This window comes from Cherax quadricarinatus, chromosome 41 (genome assembly GCF_038502225.1).
Source record: "Cherax quadricarinatus isolate ZL_2023a chromosome 41, ASM3850222v1, whole genome shotgun sequence".
Taxonomy (NCBI): Eukaryota; Metazoa; Arthropoda; class Malacostraca; order Decapoda; family Parastacidae; genus Cherax; species Cherax quadricarinatus.
Genome location: NC_091332.1, coordinates 17,943,656 through 17,967,601, shown reverse-complemented (window position 1 = coordinate 17,967,601; position 23,946 = coordinate 17,943,656). Strand labels below are relative to the sequence as shown.

General features: G+C 37.5%; 2 protein-coding genes across 5 annotated transcripts in view; one reads left to right on the top strand and one right to left on the bottom strand.

The window, feature by feature from the left end:
• Positions 1-23,946, top strand: part of LOC128695920 (calcium-independent phospholipase A2-gamma-like) — a 99,881-nt gene that overhangs the window by 61,282 nt on the left and 14,653 nt on the right. For 2 of the 3 annotated variants that reach the window (XM_070093048.1, XM_070093051.1), the window contains one exon: positions 8-13,056. The exons of the other annotated variant lie outside the window; for it this stretch is intronic. In XM_070093048.1, coding sequence (XP_069949149.1) covers positions 8-264 — 257 coding nt within the window. In that variant the 3' untranslated portion in view covers positions 265-13,056. Of the gene's footprint in view, positions 1-7; positions 13,057-23,946 lie in introns of those variants that run through there. 3 annotated transcript variants of the gene reach the window in all.
• arm (armadillo) overlaps positions 16,442-23,946 on the bottom strand; it is a 59,676-nt gene continuing 52,171 nt past the window's right edge. For both annotated transcript variants that reach the window (XM_053786873.2, XM_070093047.1), the window contains 2 exons: positions 21,747-21,992; positions 16,442-18,843 (listed from right to left, as the gene is read on the bottom strand). In XM_053786873.2, coding sequence (XP_053642848.2) covers positions 18,632-18,843; positions 21,747-21,992 — 458 coding nt within the window. In that variant the 3' untranslated portion in view covers positions 16,442-18,631. The remainder of the gene's footprint in view (positions 18,844-21,746; positions 21,993-23,946) is intronic.

Here is a 23,946-nt window from a genome sequence, read left to right as displayed (position 1 = left end):
TTATTAGGTGTACATACTACAATGCATGACTTGCTCCCCTTCAATGTGTATTATCGATTCAACCCATACCTCAGCGATGAAATAGGCTTAGACGAGATTGGCACAGAGCGCTTAGAATTAATGATGGAAGACACAAGACTCTACTTAAGAAAGAATGAAAAAAAGTTTGAGGAAGCTGCCCGAACTCTATCCAAAGTGAAAAATCCAATAGACCGTATTAAAGACTGGTATAAATATCAACTACGGATCTGGCCATCAGACTAAATTGAGTGCCAGAATTTTTATCTAGGTTAGGCAGGGCTTTGTCAATCATTGAATTGATCTATTCCCTATTAGGCAAAACATTTCCATAAGAATGTAACCTAACATTGTATACACAAATAACTGGCACTTAGCAGAGGGAAATTAATCATGATGTTTTGGTCCAACTGGGTTTGCTTGTTAGAAACTGGCCAGTCAGACCGAAATATCATTACTTTACCTCCATAGTACAGGTTATTTATTGTTCCAGTCAAAGTATTGTGACTTTTTATTCTAATATTGTATAAATGTCTTTTATACACTTGTGAGTACTGCTTATGTTGTTTGTAACAAGCCAGAACCTTTTGGAGCAGAAAAGAATGAGATTGTTAACCCTTTCGCTGTGTTGTAGTACTACGTGATGAGCTCATATTGCTCATAAGTTGTGAGTGGCAAATTTGGGCCTAGATATGACAGAATGGATCAATGAGGTAAGAGTGCACCATATAAAAAAATCCTGCAGTACACTGTGCATGAGAAAAAAAAAAAAACTTTTTTGGGTTTAAAATGGCAACTTTGCAGTGTATTTTCATATGGTTTTATGGTTGTATTTTTTTTTTTTTTTTTTGGTCTCATTTGATTGGAATCTCCATGGGGAAGTAGAACAGAATTCTTCCTCCGTAAGCCATGCGTGTCGTAAGAGGCAACTAAAATGCCGGGAGCAAGGGGTTAGTAACCCCTTCTCCTGTATATATTACTAAATTTGAAAGGAGAAACTTTTGTTTTTCCTTTTGGGCCACCTCGGTTGGATACGGCTGGTACGTTGAAAGATGATGATTTGATTGGAAGATACATATACATCTACCATCCGACTTACAACCGAGTTCCATTCCGAGAAACCAGACGTAAGTCGAAATTTACTACTGAATATCAAAGTCACATTTTTGTAATGACTATTTTATTGTTTTATTTTGGTATTTCATGTTTTACTTTACTTTTTATGCTGTTAGTACTGTATTTTATTATTATTATTATAATCAGAAAGAAGCGCTAAGCCACAAGGGCTATACAGACTGTATTTTATACTGTAAGGTTTAGGATAAACACTGTGTACAACCTAAATAGTTGTTTATTTTCCAGAAATTTGGTATAAAAAACTCGGTCGTAAGTCGGATGGTAGGTGTATTACAGAAATATTATTATTATTATAATCAAAAGAAGTGCTAAACCACAAGGGCTATACAGCATTACAGAAATAGAGATGATTTTAATTGGTTTTAGTCATGAAAATAGCTTGATATTGAGCTCAAAGTAGCAGAAATGTTCAATATTTGTGTCCAGTACACTTTAATTAGTCTATTTAATGTGTTTGCGAATGCGCTATTATGCAATGAGTAAATAAAAATTTAAAATGGAATTTGTGTGTAAAGCCTGGAAATGTAATGATATGTATATGCTTCTAAGCTGTTGTGTTCTGAGCACCTCCGCAAAAACAGTGATTATGTGTGAGTGAGGTGAAAGAGTTGAATGTGGATTTTCTTTCTTTTTGGGTCACCCTGCCTCGGTGGGAGACGGCCGACTTGTTAAAAAAAAAATGTTCATACACCTGGTGGGCTCTGGTGGCCTGGTGGTTAACGCTCTCGCTTCACACGGTGAGGGCCTGGGTTCGATTCCCAGCCAGAGTAGAAACATTGGACGTGTTTCTTTCCACCTGTTGTCTATGTTCCCCATCAGTAAAATGGGTACCTGGGTGTTAGTCGACTGGTGTGGGTCGCATCCTGGGACACTGACCTAAGGAGGCCTGGTCACAGACCGGGCCGCGGGGGCGTTGACCCCCGGAACTCTCTCCAGATAAACTCCAGATACACCTACCATCCGACTTACGACCGAGTTCGGTTCCGAGAAACCGGTCGTAAGTCGAACTTTAGTAAATACTGAATATCAACAAAACATTTTTGTAATGACTTTATTTCATGTTTTACTTTACTTTTTATGCTGTTTGTACTGTAAGGTTTAGGATAAACACCGTGTACAACACAAACACTTGTTTATTCCCCAGAAATTTGGCATAAAAAACAGTCGAAAGTCGGATGGTAGGTGTATTTTAGTGGAACCCCGGATTTCGTACTTAATCCGTTCCAGGTCATTCTAAATCTGAAAAGTACAAAAACCGAAGTAATGTAAATCCAATTAATCCATTCCAGATACCCAAAAATATTCACAAAAAAATAAAAATTTTTTAGAATAACTAATTTTACATACAGAAAACAATGAGAATTAATTTTTTTTTTTTTTTCAACAAGTCGGCCGTCTCCCACCGAAGCAGGGTGACCCAAAAAAGAAAGAAAATCCCCAAAAAGAAAATACTTTCATCATCATTCAACACACTCACACATTATCACTGTTCTTGCAGAGGTGCTCAGAATACAACAGTTTAGAAGCATATACGTATAAAGATACACAACATATCCCTCCAAACTGCCAATATCCCAAACCCCTCCTTTAAAGTGCAGGCATTGTACTTCCCATTTCCAGGACTCAAGTCCGACTATATGAAAATAACCGGTTTCCCTGAATCCCTTCGCTAAATATTACCCTGCTCACACTCCAACAGATCGTCAGGTCCCAAGTACCATTCGTCTCCATTCACTCCTATCTAACACGCTCGCGCACGCTTGCTGGAAGTCCAAGCCCCTTGCCCACAAAACCTCCTTTACCCCCTCTCTCCAACCCTTTCGAGGACGACCCCTACCCCGCCTTCCTTCCCCTATAGATTTATATGCTTTCCATGTCATTCTACTTTGATCCATTCTCTCTAAATGACCAAACCACCTCAACAACCCCTCTTCTGCCCTCTGACTAATACTTTTATTAACTCCACACCTTTTCCTAATTTCCACACTCAGAATTTTCTGCATAATATTTACACCACACATTGCCCTTAAACAGGACATCTCCACTGCCTCCGTCTCCTCGCTGCTGCATTTACCACCCAAGCTTCACACCCATATAAGAGTGTTGGTACTACTATACTTTCATACATTCCCTTCTTTGCCTCCTTAGATGACATTTTTCGACTCCACATATACCTCAACGCACCACTCACCTTTTTTCCCTCATCAATTCTATGATTAACCTCATCCTTCATAAATCCATCCGCCGACACATCAACTCCCAAGTATCTGAAAACATTCACTTCTTCCATACTCCTCCTCCCCAATTTGATATCCAATTTTTCTTTATCTAAATCATTTGATACCCTCATCACCTTACTCTTTTCTATGTTCACTTTCAACTTTCTACCTTCACTAATTTTAATAAATAAACATTACATACCTTTATTGAAGACTCTCGTTGGCGTATTGAAGAAGGCGAGGAGGGAAGAGAGGGTTGAGGTTATTGTTTGGGGGGAATCCCCCTCCATAAGGACTTCAGGTCTCAAATCCCTCTGTCTTTTACTGGCACTGGACCCCTGTCACAATAGAACTCTGTCCAGAGAGCTCAGTTTCTGGCATCTCTCTTTAATATTTGCCTAAAATTGGACAAGGTATTGTCACTGAACATGTTGCGGATATGGCTTGTATCAGCGTGATATTTTTTCAACAAAAGTTTGCACCTCATTCCACAGATGTCCTTAATCACTGAAGAAGGTACCTTCTCCCCTCCTCTGAAGCAATTTCCTAAGCTGCAGTCTGTTGCTGTTGCAGTTGAAGGTCTTGCAGCTCTTCAGTGGTTAGCTCTTCTCCCAACTCTTCCACATCCTGACCACTCACATCCAACCCCCATGGACTTCCCCAAAGACACAATACATTCCACAACAGGCACAGGGTCACCCTCAAACCCTTCAAAATCTTTGTCGAGGACACATTCTGGCCACAATTTTCTCCAAGCAGAGTTCAAAGTCCTGGAAGTCACTTCCTGCCAAGTGATCCCTCCAGAACTCTTTTAGGGTCAATTCAGTGTCCGAGGTCACTTCAAAGAACCTTTGAAACGTTGCTTTGGTGTAGAGTTTTTTGAAGTTAAAAATGACCTGCTGGTCCAGAGCCAGGAGGCACTCGAATGGTAATTTGTTTTCCAGGAGGTATTTTTTCACACTCAGGCCAAACACTTCATGGACCCAGTCGTGACCCATGCCTAATTATTAGCTTTCCACAACACACAATTTACTCTTGATGATATTGTTTTTCTTGAACACACTGGGATTTTAAGAGTGATACACCAGTAAAGGCTTCACTTTGAAATCCCCACTAGCATTACCACAGAAAAAGTGTGTTAGCCTATCCTTCATAGGCTTGTGTCCTGGCAGTGCCTTTTCCTCCTGTGTGATGTAGGTCCTCTTTGGCATTTTCTTCCAAAAGAGTCCTGTTTCATCACAATTGAACACTTCGGGGAAGGAAACCTTCAGTCTCTACATACTCCTTGAATTCATCAACAAATTCTTCAGCCACAGGTTTGTCTGAACTTGCAACCTCACCATGCCTTACAACACTGTTGTACCAGCCTCTGCCGGCCTTAAATTCACTAACAGCAGCACTCATTCCAGGCATTTTTTTTTTGAGATCTGCATTCAACTGCCTTGCCTTTTCACAAATGATCGACTCCACAATATCTCCTACTAACTTTTTCTTTGATCCACACCAACAACAACTTCACATCTTTGATTGTTTGTTATCTCTGTTTTATTAGCATATTCACCTCTTTGACAATTTTCTTCTTATTCTTTTTAGTAATTATTACAGGAAAAGGGGTTACTAGCCCATTGTTCCCGGCATTTTAGTTGACTTTTACAACATGCATGGCTTACAGAGGAAAGATTCTTATTCCACTTCCCCATGGATATAAAATGAAAAGTACTAAGAACAAGAACTAAGATAAAATCCAAGAAAACTCAGATGAATGTGTATAAATAAACGTGTACATGTATGTTTAGTGTGACCTAAGTGTAAGTAGAAGTAGCAAGACGTACCTGTAACCTTGCATATTTATGAGACAGACAAAAGACACTAGCAATCCTACCATCATGTAAAACAATTACAGGCTTTCGTTTTACACTCACTTGGCAGGACGGTAGTACAGTGGTCCCTCAATAATCGTCCGGCCTGAAAGTCGTCCATTTCGGAAATAGTCCCGTTATTTCGTCTAAACATTGGCTTGCAAATACAAAGGTGGTGGTGGTAGAGTGGAATCAGTTGTGATAGTGGTTGATGGTGGTAACAGTGGTAGAAGGTCGTAGTGATGGTGGTAGAGGGTTCCTTTAGTGATTCATAAGAACATAAGAATGGAGGAACACTGCAGAAGGCCTACTGGCCCATGCAAGGCAGGTCCTTATCAAAACGACCTCTACCTTAAGCTACCCAATGACACCAATCAAACCCAGCCCCTCCCACTCATATATTTGTCCAGTCTCTTTTTAAAGCTGCCCAAGGTCCTAGCCTCTATCACCCCACTGGAAAGACTGTTCCACGCATCTACAACTCTGTTAGAAAACCAGTACTTACCTATGTCCTTTCTAAATCTAAATTTATCCAACTTAAATCCATTATTTCTGGTTCATACCTGGTTCAACACCCTCAGTACTTTATTAATATCTCCCTTGTTTATGCCCGTCATCCACTTATACACTTCAATGATATCTCCTCTCATTCTACGCCTCTCCAGAGAGTGGAGATTTAAGGCTTTAAGTCTATCTTCATACGGGAGGTTCCTTACACAGTAAATCATTTTAGTCATTCTTCTCTGTATGTTCTCTAATGAGTCTATATCCATCCTGTAATAAGGGGACCAAAACTGAGCAGCATAATCTAAATGAGGCCTCACTAGTGATGTATAGAGCTGTAAAATAACTTTTGGACTTCTGTTAATTATACTTCTTGAGATAAATCCAAGTAATCTGTTGGCCTTGTTGTGCACACTAAGGCACTGCTGTCTTGGCTTTAGATTTCTGCTCACCATGACTCCCAAGTCCTTTTCACATTCTGTATGATCAAGCTCTACTTCACCTAGATTATAGCTTCGAGGGTTATTTTCATTACCAAGGGCTAGTACCTTACACTTATCCACATTGAACTTCATCTGCCATTTTTCAGACCAAGACATTAATTTGTCCAAATCCTCCTGGAGTTCATTGCTATCCTCCTCAGAGTGAATTATACGGCCTATCTTTGTATCATCAGCAAACTTACTCATGTCACTCGTAATCCCTAGTGACTAACCCCATTCAGATTTCACTCCATTAATGGTAACTCTCTGCTTTCTATTGGTAAGCCATGCCTCTATCTATGCCAGAACTTTACCTCCTATACCATGAGCTGCCACTTTTCTTAAGAGTCTCTTGTGAGGTACTCTATCGAAGGCTTTACTAAAATCCAGATAAACAATATCATATTCCTTATCACTGTCAACTGCCTCAAATGTTCTATTGAAGAATGTCAGTAAGTTTGTCAGGCAGGAACGACCTCTCGTGAATCCATGCTGAGATTCATTTATCAAGTTATGCTCTTCAAGGTGACTTCTAATAATGTCAGCTATAATTGATTCTAATAACTTGCCCACTATAGATGTCAGGCTTATTGGACAGTAATTTGAAGGAGTGGACTTATCCCCTGATTTGAATATAGGAACCACATTAGCCATCTTCCGCAACTCTGGCACAACACCAGTAAGGATGGACACATTAAACACACTCGTTAATGGCTGACTAAGCTCCGTCTTGCATTCCTTAAGTACCCTGGAAAACAACTCATCGGGTCCCGGGGACTTATTTTGCTTCAGTTTGTCTATCTGTTTAATAGCCATGTCCCTCGTGACAGTAATATTAGTTAATTTAAATTCATCAGGAACTAAATAATTGTTAATTACTGGAATCTCATTTACATCTTCCTGTGTAAAAACTGACAAAAAATAGTCATTAAATAAGGAACACATTTCCAGTTCATTATCCATCAGCTGTCCATTCCCAATTTTCAGAGGTCCTACTTTTTCCTTCACCTTCGTCCTATACACTTGAAAGAACCCCTTTGGATTAGTCTGAGTCATTAGCAACTCTAATTTCATAGTCACGTTTAGCCTTTCTAATCCCCTTTTTTACTTCTCTTTTAAGCTGAACATATTGGTCAGTAAGGTTAACCTCTCCTCTTCTGATGCGCCTATAAATTCCCCTTTTCTCCCCTATTAGATGCTTTAGCCTACTGTTAACCCATTTGGGATTGTTATTATTAGACCTAATTTCTCTCTGGGGAATGTATGTACTCTGGGCACGGTGTACATTATTAAGAAAAAAATCATAAAAGCAGATCCCTTCATAATCATAAGTTTGATCATCGTCAATAAAATCATTAGCGATTCAGCGATTCTACCAACTCCTCCAATGTTGTTGGAGTTATATAGGGCTACAGAAAACACCACCGCCTCAGCTGTTGCTTCACCATTATGGACGGCTTACTCTCAGTGGCCCTTATATACACAACACCTCTCGTGATATACGTAATGACTTATTTTATTCATTCTAGAGTATATTCCATGTTTCTATGTTATTAATATTGTTTATGTCATATTAGTTGAATTATGATAGATAAATAAGCCAAAGAGTTGATATTAGTGTCATATTCTCCAACAATAAACTTGCCATCCCTCCCTCACACAAACAAGTCTCCAATAAGAGCATAAGAAAGGAGGAACAGTGCAGTAGGCCTGTTGGCCCATACTAGGCAGGTCCTTTACAATCCTTCCCACTAAGAACATAACAATGGAAGAACACTGCAGGTCTACTGGCCCATACAAGGCAGGCCCTTATCAAAATGACCTCTACCCAAAGCTATCCAAGAATTTACTCCCGTACCCAGTGACACAAATCAAACTCAGCTCCTCCCACTCATATATTTCTCCAATCTCTTCTTAAAGCTACCCAAGGTCCTAGCCTCGATCACCCTACTGGTAAGTGTGATGTTAAATAAGAACTTAAGAAAGTAGGAACACTGCAACAGGCCTGCTGGCCCATACTAGGCCGGTCCTTCACAAATCCAACCCACTAACAGAACAAATGCTACCCAAGCAATAAGCTCAGGTGCAAGTCCGACTCAAATCCAACCCCTCTCACTCGTGTTTTTTTTTTTTTTCCAACAAGTCGGTCGTCTCCCACCGAGGCAGGGTGACCCAAAAGAAAGAAAATCCCCAAAAAGAAAATGCTTTCATCATCATTCAACACTTTCACCACACTCACATATTATCACTGTTTTTGCAGAGGTGCTCAGAATACAACAGTTTAGAAGCATATACGTATAAAGATACACAACATATCCCTCCAAACTGCCAATATCCCAAACCCCTCCTTTAAAGTGCAGGTGGGAGACGGCCGACTTGTTGAAAAAAAAAAATTCACCTCTTTCGCAACTTTAGCTTCCTTGATTTCTACTTTGCCAGGATGGAACAGATTGTTGATTTTGACTTCCCATACATCCTGGCAAGGTTGGCTAAACGTACACCACTTTCGTATTTTTCTACAATCTCTTTCTTGAATTCTATCGTATTTTTCACTTTCTTTACCAAAGGGCTGGCACTAGGAACTTTCTTTGGGCCCATGGTGGCTCATTTTGCAGTTGCAATCAATAAACAAGCACAAAAATTGCAAAATGCTTCAGATGAGTGCTCACTCAACCAGTGACAGAGCCAGACTGAGGCGGTGTCTCGGCGGGCGGACGTGTCTGATACATATGATTCTCGGGATAAGGTATGAAATCCAGAGCAAAATTTCACCCAAAAAAGTGTTTTAAATCCGAAACATCTGATATCTGGGGTTCCACAGTATATTACAATAACTTATTCAGTTACTATTACAGTTAAATCCTCCTTCATAACAATACTTCATTCATTAATCCATATTAAATCAATTTTATTGTAACCCATTCCTTCTTATTTATTAGCTGCACCTTGATTAATATATTTCAATAATTAATAATGAAGGTATGTTATTTTAGTGCCAGGAATGCCTACATTGTTTATTCTGGACTCTATTTTGAAATTGGAATATTGTGAAATTGGCTAAATTACCAATTTATGATCACTTAATTGGATAGTTGAAATAGTTAATTGGGTGATTTCTTGTACTCAGTCGATAATATGGAAGGCACACTAACAAAATAGCCAAGAATTTTGTCGACTGGAACAACATAATTGGCCTAAAATAGGACTCAGAGTGGGCAAAATCGCCGATGCATAAATATCGTTGACACTAAAATTCACAAAAGCGTAATTTCATCAGTTTTCCATCAAATTTCATACTTTTTGTTGTATTACATTCAGAAAAAGATTCTCTACCATTTCATAAGAAAAAAAATTAAAAACATTTTTGAAAATTCTTGGACACTGGACAAGTTTCAGAGCAAGGGGTATGGACAGTGAAAGGGTAAATTTCCATAACTCTTAATGCATCCTTAACTTATTCTATGGCAACTATGTGGGTGAATGTTTTTCCCTGTTTTGGGTTTCCCTACCTCAGTGGGAGGCATGCTTCTTATTATGCAATATTATGAATACAGCCTTTCCTCACTTAGCAATGTACTCGTTTCCCCAACAACTCGGACTTGCAATGGGCTCTCTGACCAATATGCAGACCTAAATGATGTATATTAGAGTTGATTTCTTCTATTCTGTTTATTACAATATACAGTAAAGTAAAACATTTAAAAATATACCAGAAATGTTATAAATGATGCAAAGATGACATTAAAACAATATCAAAAATCCACTACCATTATAGCATGCTCCTCACTTAGCAACGAATGCGTTTACCAATGTGATCTCAGAAATAGAACTCTGTTGTTAAATGTGGAGAGGCTGTATTGTACTTTATTTTAAAATTATGTAACGATAATTAATGTAAATATATATATATACCTGTGATGTATCAGCACAATACTCTATTACTTTTCTGCAGACACACAATTTTCCATATATTTAGAGTTTATTTATGATTATTATTATTATTATTATCACACTGGCCAATTCCCACCAAGGCAGGGTGGCCCGAAAAAGAAAAACTTTCACCATCATTCACTCCATCACTGTCTTGCCAGAAGGGTGCTTTACACTACAGTTTTTAAACTGCAATATTAACACCCCTCCTTCAGAGTGCAGGCACTGTACTTCCCATCTCCAGGACTCAAGTCCGGCCTGCCGGTTTCCCTGAACCCCTTCATAAATGTTACTTTGCTCACACTCCAACAGCACGTCAAGTATTAAAAACCATTTGTCTCCATTCACTCCATTCAGTACTGAATTATATACATATATTTTTTTTTTTTTTTTTGTGGTCTCTCTGCAGGAGAGATAAGAGTAAGGTGATGAGGGTATCAAACGAGTGCATAATGAAAAACTGGATATCAGATTGGAGGGAAGGGGTATAAAGTAAATGTGTTCAGATATTTGTGAGTGGACGCATCGGTAGATGGGTTAATGAAAAACGAGGTAAACCATAATATTGAAGGTGGTGCATTGGTGTGTCTGTGAAGACCAAAAATTTATCTATGGAGACAGAGAGGAATGTTTGAGTGTATAGTAGTACCAACACTCTTATATGGGCATGAAGCATGGGTTGTGAATGTTGCAGCGAGGCGGCGGCTGGAGGGAGTGGAGATGTTGTGTCTCAGGGCAATGTGTGGTGTTAATATTTTGCAGAAAATTCATAGTTTGGAGATTAGGAGGAGGTGTGGAGTTACTAAAAGTATTATCCAGAGGGCTGAGGAGGTTTGGTCATTTAGAGAGGCTGGAGCAGGGTAAGGGTCATCCTAAGAAAGAATGGAAGGTGGTGGTAAAGAAAGTTTTGTGTGCAAGGGGCTTCAACATACAGCAGCCAAACTTGAGTCCTGGAGGTGGAAAGTACAGTGCCTGCACCTTAAAGGAGGGGATATTTGCTGTTGGAGGGACATCTCAACTGTCCTATCTGCATGCCTCTGGCAAGACAGTGATAGTACAAATGATGGTGAAAGTTTTTCTCTTTTGGGTCACCCCTTCCTTGGTGGGACAGCCAGTGTGTTTAATAAGCCATATATAATCTGGTTAGAAACTAGTCATCTGAATTTTTTTTTGTTATTGATAGTTTATATAAAAAAGGATTTTATACATTTTACTCTACTTTCATGTTATAGGATTATAGAGATGAAAGTTTTCTTGAAGTTTTATGTAAATTTATTTTTATAATAGTACTGTTTTTATATGGTAGAGGCTTGACCTTCCCTCCATAACTGCAAGAGAAACTTTTTTGGGCTATTCTAGGCATTTTACACACATTACTATGATAATTGTGCTCATGTGTACCTGTACCAGAATAAACTTACTTGGTACTACTCTTGTAAGGCATACAGTGACAAAATTAACCATTAATATATTGTATATTCTGTTCAGTTATGCTCTTTGAAGTGGTAATATATATATTTCAGCCAAGATATAGTTTTTTTTTTTACCATACATTGTCATATACGAATTGCTTAACCTAAAAAAAAAAATTCTTCCGTTGTCTTAATAGTTCTTGTTCTTTATTTACCCTTATAGCCATGGGGGAGTGGAACAGAATTCTTCCTCCATAAGCTGTGTGTGTTGTAAGAGGCAATGAAAATGCCAAAAGCAAGGGACTAATAACCCCTTCTCCAGTATAAGTTACTCAATTTAAAAAGAAAAACTTTTCTTTTTAGGTCACCCTGCCTCGGTGGGATGTGGCCAATTTGTTAAAAAAATTCAGATGGTTGTGTATGCATATGTATTAGTTTCCTGAGGTTTGATTTGTGTTCCTTGAAAGGTTAGCCAACATTATTACACCCAGAGGTGTCCCATGTTTATTTCATGATATTGCATTTTATATGTAGAGTAGATAGTTATATTACCCAATAGTTACATTCCTGAAAATGTAGTGTTAGGTAAATCCATGTTGGATAAATGGAAGAACTTATGGGAAAAATAGGGTTACATTCCTGGGACTTCCCAAAGAGTCAAACAATTTTTTTTTAGATATCCAGATCTTAAAAAAATAAAAATGATAATGTTTTTGTTGCTTAACCTACAAATGAAACAGAAATAATATTGTTTACCTTAAATTGTGGTTCTGGTGTATGTCAGTGATTGTGAAGAGTGGAGATGCATGGTGTGGTCCTACTGGGCTGAGGTGGATGGTTGAGGTTCTGGTTGTATTGGAATGTGCATAAATTCTATAATGGATCTCTGGGCTCTTTCCCTCTGCAGTACATTATACAGCTGATAGTAAGGCATCATCAGCTGCTCTAAACCCCATTTCAAAGCACTGCTTCTAGATTTGTCACGGTCCTCTTCAGTGAAAAAGTCTGCTAGTTTAGCAGCAACATGGAACTGCTGCAATGTTAAGTTTTTCTTCGGGTTGTTTTTTATCTGGCTCCCTTGTATATGTGCATCGAGCTCTGCCAGTATTTCCTCTAGACTCCTGTCTTCATCATCACTGACATCTTCGTTCATATCTTCAAAACCATCACCTGGTAATTATCCCAGCTGAACAATTTCCTGAACCTGACTCCTCTCAAGCAAGGGAAAACCAGTGAAGAATTAACTACAGAAGGCCATAACTTTCCCCAGCCTGCATTTAACCCTTTCAGGGTCCAAGGCCAAAATCTGAAGTCACGCACCAGTGTCCAAGAATTTTCCAAAAAAATATTTGTTATTTTTTCTTATGAAATGGTAGAGAATCTTTTTGTGAAGGTAATAAAACAAAAAGTACGAAATTTGATGGAAAATTGACGAAATTATGCTCTTGCGAATTTTGATGTGTCAGCGATATTTACGAATCGGCGATTTTGCCGACTTTGACTTCCATTTTAGGCCAATTACATCATTCCAGTCGACCAAATTCTTAGCTATTTTACTAGTATTACTTCTATTCTATCAATTGAGCACAAGAAATCGCCAAGTCAACTGTTTCAACTACAAAATAAAGTGATCGGAAACTGGTAATTTGGCCAATTTAACACAAAGTTCAAAATATTCCAATTTCAAAATAGCATCCAGAATAAACAATGTAGGCATTCCTGGCACTAAACTAACATATCCTCGGTTCATTAGTTACGTTTTGAGGCTTTACAAATAAATCCCATTTTTATTTTTTATTTACATAATGAATTTTTATTCACACCAAAAAATAGAAGATTTACTGTTATGCAATATTGTAATAATTGTATAAATATCATCACCACATTTGTGAATGTGTATTAGATCCACCAGCTGGCATGTATTAGACGCGTGAGGTCGTTTGTTTACTCTTGAACATCGACAAAAATTTAACATTTCCGCTACTTTGAGCTCAGTTTCAAGCCATTTCCGGTGCTAAAACCAATCAAAATCATCTCTATTTCTGTAATATGTCTTCCATTCTATCAAATGAGGCCAAGAAATTGCAAATACAACTATAAAAAACATACGAAAAAACACTGCAAAGTTGCTGTTTTAATCAAAAATCTTGGTTTCAGTTTTTTTTCTCTCATTATACACAGTGTGCTGCAGGATTTGTTTTATGTGGTGCACACATACCACATAGATGTATTCTCTCATATCTAGGCCCAAGTGTACCACTCACAGTTTATCAAAGTGAGCTGAGCTCATGACGTAGATCTACGGTTTGGACACTGAACGCAAAGCCGTAGATCTACGGGACGGACCCTGAAAGGGTTAATGTTGATTAGGGCACTTCATTCCATGCACTACTAACACAGCTGATGGCATCCGCAATGTTAAATATATTCCAGAAGCTTGACACTGCCAGGTTGGAGTCCTTTGATGCAACTAGTTTTTTCATAACTTATATAGTTACACTTGAATGACTTAAGAACTCCCTAAGCCAGTGGTTGTATTAAAGATGTATTTTGGATGTGGAGTCACATCCAGCACAGCTTCTAGATAAGTATGGGAATTATCAAGAATGAAGAGAGCCTTAAATACAAGGTTCTTGCTGTGCAGGTAAAACCTGACTTCAGAAATAGTGATGCTTAAACCAGTCAATAAATATTTCTTATGTCATCCATGCTGACTGGTTTGACCTCCAAATTACTGGTAAGGTGTTTTTATCTACACCCTTCAAAATACGAGGATTCTTAGAGCAGTAAATAACCATGGGCTTACACTTTAAATCACCTGACAAATTATCACAAAGAAGCAAAGTGAAGTGATCCTTTGCTGTCTTAAAGCCCAGTGCACTTTTCTCTTGCTGACTGATATAAGTTCTTGCTGGCATTTTCTTCCAAAAAACACTTGTCTCATCAGCATTAAACACTTGATGTTGTATGATCAGCTGAAGCACTTTCACCAGAAAACTTAATATGTAAGTAATTACACAACTTTAAGTTGTGGAACCAGGCTGTGCTAAACATGCACTCTTTTTCAAGCCTTCCTTATCACTCACTACACACTGTTTTAAACAACTGCAAGGTCTTTTCCCTAATTACGCTGAAATTAAGTGATGCACCTTTGTTGTTTGTTCAATCCACTCAGTTTTCCATTTACTTGTGATCTACATGTCATTCTTTTCATGAGTTGACATCCTGGGTTATTCATTACACAAGCTTATATATATATATTCACCTCATTCTCTTTAACTGTACAAACTGACACTTCATTAAGGCCATAAGCTCTCGCTATATCCACCACACGTGAGCCCTCTTAAGCCTATCTTAATACCTCAATTTTCTTCATAACTTCAAGACTTAAACCTTTTCTTGCGACTTTCAGCAACACTTGTATGCCTACTGTGTGCCATGATTGCTTGGCAGATAAAAGATATAGCAATTAAAAGATCAAAACACAATCCACAAACACAGCTAGCTCCTAGGAGAGAATGGTCCAACATGTGTATGAACCGAAGGCTGGGACAAAGGTGGCAGTAGGTCTCCCTTGTTGACTCGATGGTCTAACCCACAGCCAGGCAGCAGCCCGAGTTGGGAAAATATCCCATGGGCAATGCTCCATATTTTTTTTCCTCCTGCAAACCAAACTGTATTAAGTTAATTTTATGAAGTGTTGCATAAAACTGTGCCACAATTTTTCAATAGTGAAATAACCAAAACATGGCAAATAAATCTGTGTTATATAACAGTCTACTGTAGTCTGATGGGGAAGCACCTGGTGGAATGGGAGACTTTTAGATGCAGTCCAAGGAAGAATTGCATAGATCTCATTCCTTAAGTAAAGAGCACTTCACCAGTATCAAGGAACCTCTTGAATTCATGTTTTCCGTAACTCATCACTGTTGATCATGTTATTCTCCACTGAAATTTTTTCGTGTTCTCTGTCGAGATGGTTTTCTTATCTGCAAACGATATGTAACATTCAACTGAATGGGCCCATTCATATATGCTGTGACCTCTTTTGAGAGTCTTCCTTCTGCAAGAACAAGTGTACAAGCCTTCAAGAGAAAACTGAGTTACTACCTCTTAAGTGTCAGATCTACAGGGCTGTGATACATGTTGGGCCAGTAGGCCTCAAACAGCAACAACCTGGTTGATCATACCATTTTTAAGTTCTGAGTTTTTCTACTCCAAGCCCATCTTGGGCCAGGCTTATCCAAGCAAACACTAGAAAAGCCTGGCCCAGGCTGGGCTACAGGAGTAGAAAGACTATGCCAATTTGAGCTTCTAACAGACAGGTAGCTTTTGAGATTTGACATGCAGTTTTCAATATAAGATAACATTTATGAAACATTCAGACAAAAACAGTTAAATTCTAGAAGTGGGATATAATGTACATAGCATTCTGAAGGATGGCTGGGGATGTTGCAGTTCTGGGAAAATTGTGATACCCATGCTCTTCTGGACAGAACATTGACAGTGGTGTTAAGACAAATAATTTGTTTTTTTTTTTTTACATTTTCTGTTTTTAATCAAGGTAGGATAGCCTGAAAGAAGTACATTTACCGTCCTTCAATCAGATGTTGTTTTCCCAGAAGTATGTGAATATCACAATTCAAATGATCCTCTAACTAACATCCCCACTCATCCTTCACTGTGTGGGCACTGTACTTTTCACCTCCAGAATTAAAAGTCTGACTAATCAGTTTCCCTGAATTTCTTCAATAATGTTACTTTGCTTACACTCAAACTCCCAAAGCCACTTAGTCTCCAATCATACCAATTTAATGTGTTTGCACATGAATACAGTCTTTATATGCTAAATAATGTTAAGAGGAAAATAATATTCTCAATCATAAAAAAAAACATTCTATTTCTCACTTCACTTACACTGGATAATCTGATGAAACTGATACATAGACTACAAATCTAACAAATGCGGTGTTTTGACAGGATATACTAAAAAAAAAAAACTGAGAAACAACCACAACACTCAGTGTCAAAGACTGCTATAAATAATGTCCATTTGTAACTGTTTGAATGCTGTGTTGTTAACCAGTGATTCCTAGATATGATGCAAACTAAATCAATTATGAATGACAAAAGTTTCAACGAATCCATAGTGTGTATATGAGCTGCTGGTGTAAATGATGGTAAATGTGTCAGGTTCCACCCATATACACACTATGCATTTTAGAAACAAGATGCTGTGAATAAAATTAGGCAGAAGTGAACTTTTATGACTTCATTCACTTGCAAATCAGTTTATACTTTAATACTGTGGCACATTATAAATCAGGATATGGTGGGAAGGAGTGCATGTGTATTCCAAAACTAGTGATAAAAGTTAACAGACAGAGATAACACTATGTTTACCAGTGATATCAGTAATAACTTACTGAGATTGTAAACAAAGAAATTAACTCTGGCTATTTACATTTTTCATATTATCAGAATATGTGCAACTACATGAATAAAAATGATAAAGGCAACTCAAGCAAGTTGAGAATATATTCTCACAAAAATTTGTGTTGTGACTGGTTGTCCTGAGAGACTAAGTATCTCACTAAGGCTTGTAATTCTTTAGAACTGGTAGAAAAAGAGGCTTTAGTAAAATACTCTTGCAAAATCAGAATAACTAATCCCATCACTTGAAATTGGGTAGTTGCCTTTAACATTTACATTCTTCAAGTACTGTAGTTTAAAATTTGAATCACTCCTCTTAACAAGTGAAATTAAAATGCTTCCACATGACTCGCAGAACACAAGAAAAAGGGAAGGGGAGGGGACATTGGGGGATGAGGGTCAGCGAGTCATGAAACAAGACTTTGGATACATTCACTCGCTCCTCAGGCTGAGAAGGATGATTCATGATCTAATAAATGAATACAATTTCTACAAAAATTCTAAATGGTACAGAAAAACCTGTCTGTAAATAACACGTAATAATCACCGTTACAACTTTGCTCACAAGTGATTGTCCTTTCTTTACAGCAAGAGAAGCTAAGAACTTCTACTCAGTTCATATTCTACATGTGAAATCTACAGTGTATTAAGAACATTTTGTTACAACAAAGCTAACTAGAGAAATTGTAAAAAATATTATGGTGGACCAATACCAACAAGTTCTTATGAGTTTCTGGAGTCCACAAGCTCATTCAGAGCAAACACTGACCAAACCTTACAACTATCTGATGGTTCACCACGCAATACAGAATAGTTTTATTATTATGATTATTAAAATAAAAAAATGTCATGAATAAATTCTATGCAAATTCATCATAATTTGCATCTACTTTTTAATTAAACTGAATCTGTATACAAATACAATGGTAAAAGACTATTCTGAACACTTTGTGCAATGATACAACTTCCAAACTTTTATATAAATTTTTGAACACTCTCCCAAAGTCCTTTACACAATACTTCAACTAGATCTAACAAACCATAATTCCACAAGTAAATGCATATTATTCAATCAGTAATGGTATGTCCGTGAAAACAGCTATCTTACAAGCTGCACAACATTACATCATATTTGCTGTACAGCTGCCTATACTCAAAACTAAAAGCCAGAAAGCTGCTGCAGCACCTGAGACAAATGAAAAATTGGAAAGGCCCTTCCTCACATGCACTCAAGTTTTAAACAGATAAAAGAATAATTAGAAAGGGCATACGAAATTTAGTACCGGTACTTTGAAATTTGCTGAATTATGAAGGATTTTCGACCATAAGAAACTTCACAAAATCAGTAGTTGCCCAGGATTAATTTACCATTATATTTTATCAAGTTTCAATGAGTGCTAATAACCTGTTTCCCCACAGAGGCTTCTTTTACACAAAAATCTAACTCCTTTTTCTCTGTTTAGATTATGTATATTGTATAAATTTGGGTATCTATCCTGCAGGTTAGATATTAAAAGTATGCTTGAATTACTCTGAATTAATGGGCAGCCAATGGTCGAATGCATTCGTATGATTATGGGTCATTTTATTTATTTTACTGTATGTATAACTGAAGAAATTAAATTTTGACTGATGGCTTACAAATCAGTATCATACCAAGCTGCCATCTGATTGTTGTCACGAGGAGGTTGTGGTGGCATTTGCTGATCAAATGTTAAGTCCGGATGGCCAGGATGACCTGGAGGTAGATCCCTGGGGTCTATAGGACCATAATTTGATCCTGGACCCCCATGCTGAGAACCAATATTCAAACCTTGCATCGAGTCCACAGGTACATGGTCGTAACCTCCTGAAAATGCAAATTCAGGCAATTAGCTATAGTCTGGAATAAACACAGGCTACACCTTCCCATAACATACAATAGGCTCACATAAAACAACTGTTGCTCATAGTTGGGTATAAGTAAATAAAATGAGAAATGATAGATAATGAATAGCTATTAAGAAACTGACACTGGTTGAAAAGCTATTCCATTTTATAGTAGTATTCAAAACATTAGGTCTCAAGATAAACTGCAAAAGCAGAAACATCAAATATACATACTTGCTCCAGTAATCATACCATGAACACAGGAAAACAAGTGAGAATCCTTCTCTTATTAGCCCTGTGTGTCATACAAGGTAGATGAAATACCAGAAGAAAGGCAAAGTAGTCCAAAAACAAATGTGTTAATTTCATTGTCCTTTTTTGGGGGGAGAAGGGGGGAAGGTATTCTTTAGCATTCATCAAGCCTAGATGGATTACTTTTATAGGCCAACCTTGAAAATTTCCAGGGAATTATCACAGCACATAAAATAAATCACATTACCTCAAGATAAAAGTACTCATCGTCTGAGAACAAATTACACACACTAACTCCTGCCTGGGCTGGATGAGGCAGCAAAATAGGAAGTAGTCTAGTTCCAAACCTCAGAGAGGATTTTTCACCATAAGTTATCCTCTTGTTCAGGACCACCGTGCCATTCACCATGGGATTAAGTGCTTGAAAATTTTACACAACAAAGCCAATAGCGCTGATACAAGAAATTATAAAAAAAATTAAGGTATGTGTAAACTGTGCATAAAAAAATGTTGCCTGTAACAAAAGGGGAAATCTCCCCACTATTTGTGCCAGAAAGTAGCAACCCTCTCAGAGAAGAGGCCTAGGCACAATCCACTTAAACCCCACCATAACACAGAAGTGGCCTAGCACTGGGCATGGAGATGCACCAAGGAAAACCAGGTTGGTGATCTACCCCTACAGGATTCCAAAGAGATGAATCAGATGAAGGTAGAGAGAGAATCACTGAATTATTGCTCAGCTGATGGAGTCTTAATTAATCTTAAAGTGGAAAGACAGAAAAATAGTCACTATGCTATCTTTTTCTGAGACTGAACCCATTGCCAATGTCCTCAAGTATGATGACACTACTAAGAACAGGTTTCCTGCCCCAAATTCATCAAAATTTACAACTCTAATATGGGTGGTATTGACAAAAGTTGCTCAGTTATCTTTACAAGACTCCCTTGAGGACTAGAAGATAGTATGTTTGGCTCTTTGGCTGTGTATGACCTGTGACTAACTCTTGGCTTCTGTACAAAAGGGACTGAAAATCTCTCCAGACTGATCACATGTTACTCAATGAACTCAAAATGAATATATCCCTATGTGCAAGAACACACAAGCCACTCAGGTCATCCAGATTCTTATTGGAAAACCCTCTGTTTTATTCTTTTACCAAAGCTAAACGAAACGTGCAGAAAGGTTTCATTGACTCCAAATACCATTAGGCACAACAGTTCATTATTCCATGTTCCAATCTTTACAAAGGACAAGCAGACCTCTAAATTCTGGTCCACAGCTGAAGACACACATGGTTCATATGTCTTTGATGTCTCCAAGATAGCTCTTTCCCTATCAGACAAGAAATTACTCTATCCCATTCCACCAAGAAGAGTAATGAATAATTGTATGATATATTCTTAATATGTAACAATTGTATTCCCATGGCAAAAAAAATTTTTTTTTGTACTCTTATGTCAATATTAACTGCATTTTGGGCATTAAGTTACATTCAACAATTAAGTCTTATTTATCTAAACAAAGTTTATTACTAAAATAACTGCATGTAGCTGTGTATATTAATAGTTTTACTATTCTTTCTTCATGAGAGCACTCTATAAGCATGAAAGCTAAGATTTATTACCTCTATCATTTAGCTGTAGGGCTAAATGTGGTTTTCCCGATTAAAGATCTCTATCCCATATGGGCTATACCAAAAACAAACTGAAAAATTTTCAAGAACAAAAATGTCTTGGTAAGGCCTAAAAAATAAAAAGATATTTCAAAATCCCTGTTAAATGGTTAATTGCAGGGAATATCTATTAACTACCTGGTCATGGAGTGGGCCACAGGGGCGTTGACCCATGTAACACCCTCCAGGTATACTTGTTGATTTTTTTCAGGAGACACTAATACCAAAGCCCAGTTCTGAACCAGTGATCAGGAATTCTTTTTCCAGGACTGGGCTGTGAGGTAGTGACCCACAAAACCATGAACAGGTTATAAAAACAAGCAGTGTTCACCCATATTAATAACCAAGATGAAGGGAAATTAACATACTTTCTCCTTTTGGCTTCCCCTCCTTGGAGGGTAATGTTTAATGAATATAAAACAAACATTATTAACCCTTAAACTGTCTACACATAGATTTACATTCATGTGCATTGCGCTCCAAATGTAGATAGACTTTTTTTTTTTACATGCTTTCAAATGTAAAAAAAATAAGGTTGAAGCGCTACACACGTGAACGTAGATCTAAGTTTGGACAGTTTAAGGGTTAATAAGGTACAGAAATAATTGGACTGTAATTACATTTCAGTACAGCATTTCAAAATCTGTGTATCAGTACACAGTGTAAGTAATGCATTTTTTACACAAGGTGCCATGTGTGTTTTACAGTCACTAACATAGAAAAATAGATGTACAATATTCATAATTAAAAGACCTAAAGGTCATAAAGACAAAAACATCCCAAAAATACAGTAATCAATGTTCAACTGTGTCCTTCTTGCTCTATTGGGTATATTTATGTGCTTGTTCTACTGATGACAGCATAGCAAAACAATATACTTTTTTGTTCTATTCTTTATAATCCTCCCTCCTTTTTACCATATTAACTATAGTTTAAGGAAATTCACAAGCAACTTTACCTTGGTAGTTAGGCCCAGCATGGCCACTGTGAACACTTGGTGGCCCCTGAGCATACATGGGATCATAATGACCTTCAGGAGGAGCTATAAAATCTTGAAGGTCCGGGGGCATAGCAGCCATGTCTCCTTGCCACATGGAACCATCCTCACGAAACAGGGAATTAGTAAGCTCCATACTCAGCCGCTTTTTGTAATCTTGAGGTTTATCCTCTGACATGCGAAACAGCACAGCTGCTGCATATGTGGCTGCAACAGCAAAAATACATATACTGTATTATTAATATTTAACAATTTCATTTTGTGCTCTCCTGACTTGATTAAAAAGGATAAAATGGGATGTGCAAGTTTTTTTTTTTTTAACAAACAGCCATCTTCCACTAAGGCTGGGTGACCCTAAAAATGAAACATTAGCCATCACTCGTTCAAACAGCTGTCTGACCACGAGTGAGGTCATTACAATTCAAATAACTTTAAAGACTGCAGGCACTGTACCTCCCACTCTATGACTCAAGCCCAGTTAACCAATTTCAGTGAATTTCTTCACAAATGTTAACTTACTGACAATCCAACAGCACATCAAAAACAATGTCTCCATTTTTTTGCTCTAACATGGTCACACAAGCCTGCTGGATGCTCAAGCTACTAGCACTCAAAACCCCCTTAATCCCCCCTCCAACCCTTCCTGTGACAACCTCTATTCCTCTTTCCCTCCATCCCAGAATTATACACCCTCTTGGTCATCCAATCCCACTCTCATCCACTATAAATGCACAAACCACCTCAATAACACCTCTTAAGTCCTCTGAAATATACCTTTGGCAACCCCCACCTCATTCTCTAGTTTCACTGCTTCAAATTCTCTGCATAATATTCACCCCACACAGTGCTCTCAAGCATTACATATCAACTGTCTCCAGCCTCCTCCTTGCTGTAGCATTTATAGCATGCTTTACATCCATAAAAGTGTTAGTACCACTATGCTCTAATGCACTTCCCTTTTTGCCTTCATGAATAATATTTTTTTTAAAAGATGCTGCAACACATCACCTACCTCCCCCGACCTCATCTTTCATAGATCCATCTGCCAACATGTCCACTCCCAAATATCTGAATACATTCACTTCCTCCCAATTCCCTCCCTCCATCTGATATCCATTTTTTCACTGCCTCAATTTTTTTTTACTCTCATCACTTTGCTCTTTTCTATATTAAATTTTAATTTCCTTCCTTTACATATCCTCCAAAATTCCTCTACCAGCTTTTACAATTTTATATATTAGTACCAACAATTACCAGATTATTTTAAAAATAACTACAGGAAAACCACGTATGCTCCTGCTTGATCTTTCATAACCTGTTTTCCTCGTATCCTCTACAACTGTTAATTTCTTGTATTTAATTTTTATTTTTTTTTTTTTTTGAGAATGAAGAGGAAATTATTATAAAAAGTGAGACACTCCTGTTACTATCAGTAAGCTGTCCACAGTTTGACTTTAGCATACCTACATTTTCCTGAATCACTATCCCATACATTGGAAAGAAAACTTGTATATATCTCTTAGCCAAGAAGTGTGTTGGATTCCTATTCATAAACTTGGGTAATTTTTATTTAGTCCAATATTTCTTTAATGAATATATGCCTCATGGGCAGATTTTACAATACTCTGGGAAAAGTAGTTACAAGCAACAATATTTATTACAGTTTGTCAGATCTGCTTCATGATTACTCCTAGTTAGATGAGTCCAACACTAGATGAGTGGTCCCTTAACCCTTTCACTGTTCAGACCCCCAAAATTAAGTACTCACAGTTCCCACAACAAAAAAAGACTGAAATGGTAATGACAACAAAAATACAAAATTTGACAGAAAAAAATAAATTAACCCTTTGAGGGTCCAGACCCCAAATCTAAAATTCCCCACAGGGAACAAGAATTTAAAAAATAAAAAAAATCTTATGAAATGGTAGAGAATCTTTTTCTGAAAGTAATCAAGCAAAAAGTATGAAATTTGATATAAAATTGACGAAATTATGCTCGCGCAAATTTTGCTGTGTCAGTGATAATTACACATTGGCAATTTTGCCCAATTTGAGTCCTTTTTCAACCAATTACACTGTTCCATTAAAAAATTTCTTAGCTATTTCGCTAGTATGTGTTCCATTTTATCTAATGAACATGTAAATCACACAAATTATTTCTA